The 12,691-nt window shown below is 44.0% G+C and overlaps 1 protein-coding gene across 1 annotated transcript in view; it reads left to right on the top strand.

Moving 5' to 3' along the window:
- The first annotated feature begins 12,432 nt into the window (after window positions 1-12,432).
- Window positions 12,433-12,691, top strand: part of INTS4 (integrator complex subunit 4) — a 107,342-nt gene continuing 107,083 nt past the window's right edge. Inside the window, exon 1 of the mRNA XM_052661765.1 lies at window positions 12,433-12,591. Coding sequence (XP_052517725.1) covers window positions 12,538-12,591 — 54 coding nt within the window. The 5' untranslated portion in view covers window positions 12,433-12,537. The remainder of the gene's footprint in view (window positions 12,592-12,691) is intronic.

Consider the following 12,691-nt stretch of genomic DNA (forward strand, 5'->3'; position numbering starts at 1 on the left):
CCTATCACTAGAGGCTTTTCACTAGCAGATTGTATTTGTTTTCTACTTGTTTCTTTCCTCCCTATTCCTGCCACACTTCTGTGTGTGTGTGTGTGTGTGTGCTCAGTCATGTCCAACTCTTTGCAACCCCATGAACTGCAACACACCAGGCCTCCCTGTCCCTCGCCATCTCCCAAAGTTTGCCCAAATTCATGTCTATTGGATTGGTGATGCCATTCAGCCATCTCATTCTCTGATGCCCTCTTTTCCTTCTTTCCTCAATCTTTCCCAGCATCAGGGACTTTGAAACCCCAATTAAAAAATGGGCAAAGGATCCGAATAGACATTTTTCCAAAGAAAATGAACAGATGGCCAACAAGCACATGAAACGATACTCAGCATCAGTAATTATTCGAGAAATGTAAATCAAAACTGCAATGAGGGGGTCCCTGGTGGCTCAGTGGTAAAGAATCCACTTGCCAACGCAGGAGATACAGATTTGATGCCTGGTCCAGGAAGATCCCAGAAGTCGAGGGTCAGCTAAGCCCATGCACTGCAGCTGCTGAAGCCCAAACACTCTAGAGCCTGAGCTCCACAACGAGAGAAGCTGCTGCAGTGAGACGCCTGTGCACCACAACTAGAGAGTAACCCGCGCTCGCCACAACTAGAGAAAAGCCTGTGCAGCCACAAAGACCCAGCACAGTCAAATAGTTAAGTAAAATTATTTTTTTAAATCCACAATTAGATATCACCTGAGATCTGTCAGAATGGCTATCATCAAAAAGACCACAAATAACAAATGTTGGCAAAGATGTGGAGAAAAGGGAATCCTCACACACTGTCGGTGGGAATATAAATTGGTGCAACTCCTATGGAGAATGTTATGGAAGTTCCTTTAAAAACTAAAAATAGAACTATCGTATGACCCATCAATTCTATTCCAGGGTATATAATCTGAAGAAAACAAAACATGTGTACACCCCAATATTCATAGCAACATTATTTACAATAACCAAGATATGGAAGCAACCTAAGTGTTCAATAGATGAATAGATACAAAAGATGTCTGTGCGTCTACACACACACACACACGCGTGCACACACACACACACACACACACACACACAATGGAATACTACTTAGCCATAAAAAAGAATGACATTCTGCCATTTGCAACCATCTAGATGGACCTAGAGGGTGTTATGCTTAGTGAAATCAGTCAGACAGACCAAGACAAATATTCTAACACTTGTATTTTGAAGCTAAAAACTAACACAAACAAATATATATATAACAAAACAGAAACAGACTCACAGATACAAAGAACAAGCTAGTGGTTAAGAGTGGGGAGAGGAAGGGGAAAAGGCAACATAGGGGTATGGGATTAAGACATACAGTCTACTATATATAAAATAAGTAGCAGATATATTGTATGACACAGGGAAATGTCATTATTTTGTAATTGCTCTAAATGGGGTATAATCTATAAAAGCATTGAATCACTATGCTGTACACCTGAAACCAATATAACATTGTAAATCAAGTATACTTCAATAAAAAAGAAAAAACCCACCTCTGTTCATTTGTAGGAGTATATGTATCCTTGCCTGGAGAATCCCATGGACAGAGGAGCTGGTAGGCTGCAGTCCATGGGGTCGCAAACAGTCCGGCACAACTGAGCGACTAACACTTAACACTTACATGAGACTATTTGGGCTTCCCTGGTGGCTCAGTGGTTAAAAATCTGCCTGCCAACGCAGGAGACATAGGTTTGATCCCAGTGTCAGGAAGATCCCCTGGAGAAGGCAATGACAACCCACTCCAGTATTCTTGCCTAGGAAATCCCATGGACAGAGGAGCCTGGAGGGCTATGGTCCATGGGGTTGCAAAGGAGTCAGACACGACTTAGTGACTAAACAACAACATGAGGCTTTTCAGATCTGCTGGCATTAACTAAAGAAAATTACAGTCAGAGGAGAAAACCTTAAAACTCATTCCAAATATAACTGTCATTATAACCCAAAGGAAAAACACAGTAAAAGCTCTGAGAGTGCCTTCATGAAGACATCCTAGTCCATAGCACTGTGTCAGGTTTTCAGGTCTCACTGTTTTCTTGGAGCACTTCTTTTTTTTTTTTTTTTTCTTCTGCTTATTTTCCTTGTCTTCCCTGGCCCCCTTTCCATTCATTCTTTTCCCTTTTCTGCTATGCTTAGTGTCCTGGAAGGCTCATCTCTAGGTATTGCGTGCTCAGGCCCCTTTCTGGTTGGTCAAAGACTTGGAAAATACCACAGCAGAAGACTGGAGACAAGAAGACCTGGGGTGTTGGTATAAGGATGAATGTCTTGGAATGGTGAAAACACTTGTGTTTCCTATGAATGCCCACCAGAGGGAACCCAAGGTAGAAGAGGCTTTTTAAACAATGAACGAACATAATGATCCAACCTCTGCATGCCAGTCAGCCTCTTTCCCCAGCTCAGTGGAGCCATGAGAAAGCTGGCCACGATGGCGGGGGTGCATGGGCTCTCTGGTTTAGACTTCTTCTCAACAAAGCTGATGTAGTCAGTGATGAATGTCCACCAGGAGAGACCAACGCTGAGTCCCTGATACGGTATTATTCCCACAGGGGGACTAGATACTTGGTGGTAGGTTGATTGTCCTGCAAATCAGTTAGCTGTACTGAACTGTAACAAACTGTTGGGAGAAATGCTGGCATCACTAAGCGAATGGCATGAATAGCTTTGTTTGAGGATGTTTGCAAAGCTGCTTAGGGTTAGGGTGCAGGTTTACTTCATCATTGTTGTTGTTCTTGTTTAGTTGCTAAGTTGTGTCCAACTCTTTTGCGACCCCATGGACTGTAGCCCGCCAGGCTCCTCTGTCCATGGAATTTCCCAGGCAAGAATACTGGAGTGGGTTGCCATTTCCTTCTCCAGGGGATCTTCCTGAGTCAGGGGTCAAACCTGGATCTCCTGCATTGCAGGCTGAGCCACCAGGGAAGCCCAATAAAGCTAGTATCACCCTCCAATCCTGGAGACATTTCATGGTGATAAAAAAAAAAAAAAAATGCCTCCCAAGGGCTTCCCTGGTGGTCCAGTGGCTAAAATGCTATGCTCCCAATGCAGAGGGCCTGAGTTTGATCCCTGGTCAAGGAACTATGATCCTCCCATGCCACGATTAAAATTAAAAGATCCTCCATGCAGCAATGAAGATCCTGCATGCTGTAACTAAGACCCAGCACAGCAAATTAAAAAAAAAAAATGTCTCACACTGGGTTAGAAGGCAGATTTGTTCCTGACCAGTATAATAAAAGGAAGTTGGGGGAGAAAAAGATACTGTCCCCTTCAAAGGGCAGGTTTGCTAGCATTCCCTCTTTTAAGATTGAGGGTTTCCTAAACTCAGTGTCCTTCATCTGTGTTGCAGATGTACTGTGCACGGCATTGACCTACATCACCCTTATGGTGTTTAAATGTCACGGGGAACCAAAACAAATGTGAAGTTCATGCTGTCTGCTACACTGTGAATAATAAGCTGCCTAAGCCCATTTGGGCTTGTTGTCTCCTTACCAGCTGGTTCTATGCAGTTTAGCAGCTTAGGGACTCTCTAACCATGTGACAGACCCCCAAACTTAATACCTTAAGACTATAACCATTAATTCCTTCTCATAGCCTATAGATTAGGCAGTTCTTCTGGTTTTATTTGGTCTCACTTATGCATCTGTAGTCAGATGGTGGCTCAGCTAGGGTGGGGCTAATCTTAAATAGCCTCAGCTGGGTGAAGTTGGCTTTGTTCCATGTGGTCCTTCACTCTCCAGCAGACTGCTGCTGCTGCTGCTGCTAAGTCGCTTCAGTCGTGTCCGACTCTGTGTGACCCCATAGTTGGCAGCCCACCAGGCTCCCCGTCCCTGGGATTCTCCAGGCAAGAACACTGGAGTGAGTTGCCATTTCCTTCTCCAATGCATGAAAGTGAAAGGTGAAAGTGAAGTGGCTCAGTTGTGTCTGACTCCTAGTGACCTCATGGACTGTAGCCCACCAGGCTCCTCCATCCATGGGATTTTCCAGGCAAGAGTACTGGAGTGGGGTGCCATTGCCTTCTCCGTCCAGCAGAGTAGGTTGGACTTATTCTTATGGCAATGGTAAGGTTCCAAAACCAAGCAAAAGGCATTAAAAACTGGTGTGTGGGTGGAACTTGAGGCCTAGGTTCAAAACTAGCACACTGTTATTAATACTTCCGCTATACTTTACTGGCCAGGCACAAGGCCAGCAGAATTCAAAGGGTGGGGATATAGATTCCATCTCTTAATGGAAGCAGCTTCAAAGGGATTTAAATACAGAGAGGGGAAGAATTGAGGCCATTAAAAAAAATTATTCTACCTATGCTGGATCCTTTCCAGGAAGGAAGAAGTGGTGATTTATCCACATAGGAATAGATACATATCCCAGATTCAGATTTGAGTTTTCTACTGCTATAGACTCCCTCTCTCATGTCCAAATTCGTATGTTAAAATCCTAACCCTCTGTGAGAAGGTATTAGGAGGTCAGGCCTTTGGAAAGTGATAAGATCACAAGGATGAAGCCCTCATGAATGGGCTTATAAAAACAGATCCCTTATAAAACAGATCCAGAGAGCCCCTTTACATCTTTAACCATGAGGACATGGAGAGAAGACAGCTGTCTATGAACAGGAATTGAGCTCTCACCAGACGGTGAATCTGAGAGCACCTTCATCTTAGACTTCTCAGCCTCCAGAACTGTGAGCAATAAATTTCTGTTGTTTATAAGCCTCTCAAGTCTATGGTATACTGTTTATTTGAATACTTTACTATCTCTATAATCCTGTTGGTTCTGTTTTCCTGGAAAACCCTGACTAATTAACATCTAATTGTAATGTAGCTGCCATCTTACCATTCATGGATACCTTATTCATTTTCATGATATTTCACACGTTGCTTCTGACTAGGAAGCTTATTTTATAATGAAGGAAAAAACATAGCAAAGAAACTTCTTGGTCTTGCCAGGTATCCCATTATTCAGATATAGCTATGATTTAAAAAAAGAAAAAGGTGTAACAAGCTTTTGCAGGCTTAATTGTGGGAGCTGAGAGACAACACATTATGAGTTGGGAAGCTGTCTTACAGGTTTGTGGTATATGCCTCATGTCAACAACTAAAATATGTACTGTTTCTTCCACTGTTAGAATACATGATTCCAGAACTGAGAGGTAGGAGTGGTTCTTGTCACTTTTACATGTAATAACTCATTTATGAATTCTTATGTTCAGGGGATTTGGAGTACTTAGTCCCCAAATGAGAAGTAGTTTCACTAAAGAACAGAGTCACTGTTCCATTACATTCAAATATATAATGACACTGCCCTGGTCATTTTGGGCTCTTCTTGCTGAGCCAACAGGCAGAGAAAGGATTACTATACTAGTCTGAGTGATCGACTCCAATTTCCAAGGGGAAATTGAGTTGACGTTATACAATAGGGGCAAGGAAGACCTTATTTGAAGCCCAAGGGATTCACTTGGATGCCTCATGGTATTTTCATGTACAGTAATGAAGGTCAAAGAAAAATGTCATCAGTTCAATACAGTTTTTCATTTCAAAATGAAAGCAGAATATTCTTTTCTATACCGGTCTGGCCTTGGCTTTTCAACTTTATTTCCATCATTCCTTTCTGTTTCCTTTCTGCAGTTTACTCTCAATATGAACTGAATTCCCTTTGCTTTTCTAAGTGCGCCAAACTCCTTCCTGCAGTCTTGTATCTAATAATAATAATGATAATCCTTTGTATCAAAGATGCATAAATATGCATTTCCTGTCTCTGAAATTGGGACATATCTTAAGATTGCTGTTGGCCAATTGTTCACGTGTAGACTGGGTCATGGGGGCTTAGTGGTAAAGAATCCACCTGCCAGTGGAGGAGACGTGGTTCAATTCCTGGGTCAAGAAGATCCTCCGGAGAAGGAAATGTTAACCCACTCCAGCATTCTTGCCTAGGAAATCCCATGGACAGAGAAGGCTGGTGAGCTACAGTCTGTGGGGCTGCAAAGACACAACTAAGCAACTAAACAACAACAACAGCAGCAAGACTGGGTCATGTCTTGGGACATGGGACAACATCAATTCATGTTGTCATCACTTCAATTGAATTGTATGAGTGTTGTTTTTAATTGTCATTTATGGTATCTTTAAAAACACAGCAGGATGACATAGGATACAAATCTGTCTAAAGAAGTTTAAGTCAGCTATTTTCAGTAAGTATACCTAAATCTAAGCAATATGAAACCACTGTTTTTAACTTCAGCATTTTTTTTATTAGTGTTTTATAATTGCTGGCAGCTTGTTTTTGATCTAATATGGTAACAATAATAATAATAGCTGGAACTTCCCTGGTAGTCCAGTGGCTAAGACTCCATGCTTAGGCAAAGCAGAGGACTAGGGTTTGATCCCTGATCAGGGAACTAGATCCCACATACCACAACTAAGAGATCCCATGCCATGATCAGTAAAAAGTGAAAGTTACTCAGTCATGTCCGCCTCTTTGCGACCCCATGGACTACACAGTCCATGGAATTCTCCAGGCCAGAACACTGGAGTGGGTAGCTTCTCCCTTCTCCAGGAGATCTTCCCAAGCCAGGGACTGAACCCAGGCCTCCCATATTGCAGGTGGATTCTTTACCAGCTGAGCCACAAGAGAAGCCCAAGAATACTGGAGTGGGTAGCCTATCCCTTCTCCAGTGGATTTGCCCAACCTAGGAATTGAACTGGGGTCTCCTGCATTGCAGGCAGATTCTTTACGAAGTGAGCTATCAGGGAAGCCCTATGACCAATAGATCCTGCATGCCACACAAAAAATCCCAAATGCTGCAACAAAGATGGAAAGTCCCTCATGCTACAACTAAGACCCAGTAGAGCCAAATAAACAAATATTTTAAAAAATAATAGCCACTAACATTAATTAAAGGCACGGGTTGCTAAGTGCCTTTCATTTCACTGGACATATTTGTATTTGTGGTAGTCTCTTCAGTCTGAGATGCCTTTCTTTCTTTCTTTCTGGAAAATTCACTATTTCAAGGCCAGATTAAAAATCATTTCCTCTGTAAAACTTCCCTGAGGCATCCTGAAGTGGGTCTATTTGAAGCACTTGGCTCTATTATCCAGCACATTTTGCCCACTAATGATCAGTTTGGGTGTCTCCCTTTCCAGTTGACTGTAGAACCTTGAGGGTAAAAACCATCTTTTCAGCCTTTTGGACTCTTCTCTGCCTACCATAGTCTTCTTTTTATAAGCACCCTACATTAAATCATTTCAAAGAATGAAACCATAAACATCTGTCAACTAAAAACTGGCATTTGCCAAGAGCATTTGCCAGTGATTGAACAACAACAAGGGCATTTGCCATCTGCCTGTGTTTCTGCAGTTGCTGACCTTTGACACTCCCTGAAGGGAGTTTAGAGTGGAGAGTCAGGCACTCTGTGCTCCAGTGAAACTGGTGGGACAGCTCTTTAGATATCTGGGTATGTTCAGGAACTGATTTCATGATCCCAATTCTTGCATCTGAAGAACTCCTTATTGCAAAATTCAGACTTAAATTGAGGAAGGTACAGAAAACCAATGTATGAACTAAATCAAATCCCTTATGATTATATAGTGAAAGTGACAAATAGATTTAAGGGATTATATCTGATATACAGAGTGCCTGAAGAACTATGGATGGAGGTTCCTGACGTTGTACAGGAGGCAGTGATCAATAGCTGAGAAAAGAAGAGAAGCAAAAGACAAAGGAGAAAAGGAAAGATATATCCATTTGAATGCAGAGTTCCAAAGAATAGCAAGGAGAGATAAGAAAGCCTTCCTCAAGGATCAATGCAAAGAAATAGAGGATTTGGCATCACTTGAGCCAAAGAATGCTCAAGTGAAGTCGCTCAGTCGTGTCTGACTCTGCGACCTCATGGACTGTAGCCCACCAGGCTCCTCCATCCGTGGGATTCTCCAGGCAAGAATACTGGAGTCAGTTGCCATTTTCTTCCCCAGGGGATCTTCCCAGCCCAGGGATCAAACCCAGGTCTCCCACATTGCAGGTAGATGCTTCAACCCAAGAATGCTCAAACTACCGCACAGTTGCCCTCATCTCACATGCTAGTAAAGTAATGCTCAAAATTCTCCAAGCCAGGCTTCAACAGTATGTGAATTGTGAACGTCCAGACAATCAAGCTGGATTTAGAAAAGGCAGAGGATTCAGAGATCAAATTGCCAACATCCGTTGGATCACTGAAAAAGCAAGAGAGTTCCAGAGAAGTGTGTACTTCTGGTTTATTGACTATGCCAAAACCTTTGACTGTGTGGATCAAAACAAACTGGAGAATTCTTAAAGAGATGGAAATACCAGACCACATGACCTGCTTCTTGAGAAATCTGAATGTAGGTCAAGAAGCAAGTTAGAACTGGACATGGAACAACAGACTGGTTCCAAATCGCAAAAGGAGTATGTCAAGGCTGTATATTTTCACCCTGCTTATTTAACTTATATGCAAAGTACATCATGAGAAATGCTAGGCTGGATAAAGCACAAGCTGGAATCAAGATTGCCAGGAGAAATATCAATAACCTCAGACATGTCGGGCTTCCCTGGTGGCTCAGAGGTTAAAGCCTCTGCCTGCAATGCGGGAGACCCGGGTTCGATCCCTGGGTTGGGAAGATCTCCTAGAGGAGGAAATGGCAACCCACTCCAGTGTTCTTGCCTGGGAAATCCCATGGACGCAGGAGCCTGGTGGCCTACAGTCCATGGGGTTGCAAAGAGTCAGACACGACACAGTGATTTTACTTTACTTTCAGATATGTAGATGACACTGCCCTTATGGCAGAAAGTGAAGAACTAAAGAACCTCTTGATGAAAGTGAAAGAAGAGAGTGAAAAAGTTGGCTTAAAACTCAACATTCAGAAAACTAAGATCATGGCATCTGGTTCCATCACTTCATGGCAAATAGATGGGGAAACAGTGGAAACAGTGAGAGACTTTATTTCCTTGGGCTCTAAAATCACCGCAGATGGTGACTGCCACCATGAAACTAAAAGACGCTTGCTCCTTGGAAGAAAAACTATGACCAACCTAGACAGCATATTAAAAAGGTGAGACATTATTTGCCAACAAAAGTCCGTCTAGTCAAAGCTGTGGTTTTCCAGTAGTCATGTATGGATGTGGGAGTTGGACTATAAAGAAAGCTGTGTACCAAAGAATTGAGGCTTTTGCACTGTGGTGTTGGAGAAGACCCTTGAGAGTCCCTTGGACTGCAAGGAGATCCAACTAGTCCATCCTAAAGGAAATCAGTCCCGAATATTTATGTGGAAGGACTGATGCTGAAGCTGAAACACTAATAATTTGGCCACCTGATGTGAAGAACTGACTCAATGGAAAAGACCTTGATGCTGGGAAAGACTGAAGGTGGGAGAGAAAGGGGATGACAGGGATGAGATGGTTGGATGGTATCGCCGACTTGATGGACACGAGTTTGAATAAGCTCTGGAAGTTGGTGATGGACAGGGAAGCCTGGTGTGCTGCAGTTCATGGGGTGGTAAAGAGTCAGACACGACTGAATGACTGAACTGACTGACAGACTGAATCCTTGCATCTCCTCACATCTAGAAAGCACTAAATCCCTCCATGGTGATATCAGCTCCTTGTGACTAGCAGAAACACTAGTCACTTGATTTGTGACTTGACTGATTGCAGTGAACTCCCCCTTCACTAAAATTTTATATATTGACTTCCCCCCACTGCCTATTTGGAGTAGTCTCTCAGAGCTATCTGAGATGCTGTCTCTTGGCTTCCCTGGTGGCTCAGCTAGTAAAGAATCTGCCTGCCAGTGAAGGAGATGCAAGAGACATGGGTTTGATCCCTGGATCAGGAAGATTCCCTGGAGAAGGAAATGGCAACCCATTCCACTATTCTTGCCTGGAAAATTCCATGGACAGAGGAGCCTGGCTGGCCACAGTCCATGCGGTCACAAAGTGTTGGCCACAACTGAACACACATGCCTTTTTCTCTTGGGCTGTAGTCCTCATTTTGCCCCCAATAAAACTTAGCTCACAGCTCTCAGGTTGTGCATCTTTTTAGTTGACACAGCTAAAGTGTAATGCAGGATGTAAACCTTGACCTTGGATTTATTAACACCAACATGTGAACTACACTTTATAGTCCAAAGTATTTCTGCATTATTTCATTCCACTGTCACTACATCTTTGTTGGGTTAGGTGTTACTGCAATTGTAGCTGAGACTACTTGTTCATTAAGTGCCAGCTGTGAAGCAGGAGGGAAGGTCGCAGAGCACAACATTTAAAAGAATGACAATAGCTAAGAGTTCCTTGGTGGCCCAGAGGTTAGGATTCCAAGCTTTCACTGCTGTGGCCTGGGTTCAATCTCTGGTCAGAGTGATGAGATGCTGCAAGCCACATGTCACAGCCAAAAAACAAACAAATAAAAAGAATGACATAACCATTGAGGATAAGACATAAACTGGTTAGAACCAAGTAGGTCCAAGATGGCAGAAGATTCACCTTTCAGTAGACCTGGAGCTTCATTATATGTTCATTGTAGTACATTAGCATATGTTAAATGACATCCCTACAGGCACCATGACAGTTCTGAGCCCAACCATAAAAGGCCAGAAAGTGGGTGGTGGCCCCGTTCCTGGAAATTCCATCCCTTCCCCCAAATAGTTGGAATAATCCTCCTACTCATTAGTCTATGAGATTAATCAGCCCATAAACAACAAATTAATCACCTCATGTTTCAGGGCCTCTCATCTTATGAGTTGACACACATTCTGTCTGTGGAGGCTGTTTCTCCCAGGGTTGCACTTGCCTTTTGAGACAGACCACATTCTGTTTATGGGATGTGTATTTCTCTAAATAAATCCACTGTTTACCTATCACTTTGCTTCTTGCTGAAATCTCCCTGTGCTGAGACATAAAGAGCCTGAGCTTCAGGTTCTGATACGAGGTGAGCAATTTTAACTGAAGGACAGTGGGTTCAAGTCCCACCTCATGGGTTCAAGTTCCAATCAGAGTTTTGGCTGGGTTCAAATCCCATCTGAGTTGTGTGACCTGAAGCTTTGTTGCTTGATCCTTGGCCTTAGAATTCTTTCCACTCTCCCCTAGCTATCAGATGATGGCTTGATTCCTTAAAGGATAGGTAGCTTTTCAACAACTGGAATGAGAGAGCAGGAAAAAGTACCCTAGGCCAGGAGAGGTTTGGAGGGGTGGCATACAGCTTTGTAAGCAGATGGGGGGAGTCCCTAGAAAAAGATGTAAGAAAAGCCATTTTTGGCTTAAGCCATTGTTTGATCTAAGCCTGACCACAATGCTTGTCCTTGAACAGGTCTCTAATTAATTATCTTGAGAGAAGTGAGGGAAGGAAGGAACAAAAGAAATACGTTTTCTTGTTCCTTGCAGTCAAAAACCAGTTTTTCCTTAAAAGATATATGTAACAATCTGATATATGTCTTTGAGTTCTGCAAGAACTAATGTTCCCCACTCACCCTGAAGATGGAGCGGTGATGTCGACCCTCCTGAATTCAATCAACTAAAGCTTGGGCCCTGTAGACCTCTCCTCAATCCAATGCTGAATTCTCCTCTGCTCAAGCGCCTTCATGAATGAATTTGCATGCACCCTTAGGCTTCTGTGGTAGGTCAGAATCTGCCTACAGTGCATGAGACCTGAGCTCGATCCCTGGGTCAGGAAGATCCCTTGGAGAAGGGGACAGCAATTCACTTCAGTATTCTTGCCTGGAGAATTCCATGGATGGAGTGGCCTGGTGGGCTACGATCAATGGGGTCTCAAAGAGCTGGACACCACCGAGCGACTAACACTTAGCTTAAAGCGTCCCCAGTTTTGCTGTTTGGAGACACTGCTTTGGGGAAGATTGCTTGTGCTCTCCTTACTTGCTGCAAGTAATATGTCCTTACTTCTTTGGAACTCTGGTTAGTTGGGTCTTCAGGCTTGACACCAACCAGCAGGCAAACTCAGTTTCTGAGCAACAGCTCGATCAAAAGGCGAGCACAGGGGACAGACAGCAAATACTGAGAACAGCAATGGATGATGGAGCTGTCAGTTTGACCTCTTTATGTTATCTTCTGAGTCAGAATCCTCACACAGCTCCAGGTTTTACCTCTAGCTCTGGATAGCTCCACCTCCGCCCTTTACACTGAAGCACTTCCCCCGACCCTCCGTTTCCCTCCGTCACTCAAACCCAACAGAAAGCCCCCCAAAGCTCCCATTGGCTCCTCCAGCCCTTCCGACCCGCCTCCTCCTGCCAGAAGCCCCGCCCCCTGTGCTACGCTCCAGCTCCGGTTTCCGTTCCTCCCGCGCAGCAGGCGTAGGTCGCTAAATCCGGACGCACAGCGACAAGGCAGTCGAGCAGCCGGAAGCGGCTTCTCTTTCCCGGAACCCCACTGCCTTGTGGGACAGCGGCTGGTTCCTCTCTCCTGGGCAAGTTTTTTCGTATTCCTCTGCCCCCCTCAGCCCTGTCGGGTACGGAAGCTGAGAAGGTGCACGAACAACCATGGCGGCCCATCTGAAGAAGCGGGTTTATGAGGAGTTCACTAAGGTGGTTCAGGTAAGCTCTAGAAGGAAAGGTCCCAGGACTGGTCTGGGAAAGGGGAAGGTAGGTTATCCGCGCCCCAGACACTTTGCCAGAACTGGCGCCACAAAGCTGG

The sequence above is a fragment of the Budorcas taxicolor genome, chromosome 25 (genome assembly GCF_023091745.1).
Source record: "Budorcas taxicolor isolate Tak-1 chromosome 25, Takin1.1, whole genome shotgun sequence".
Lineage (NCBI taxonomy): Eukaryota > Metazoa > Chordata > Mammalia > Artiodactyla > Bovidae > Budorcas > Budorcas taxicolor.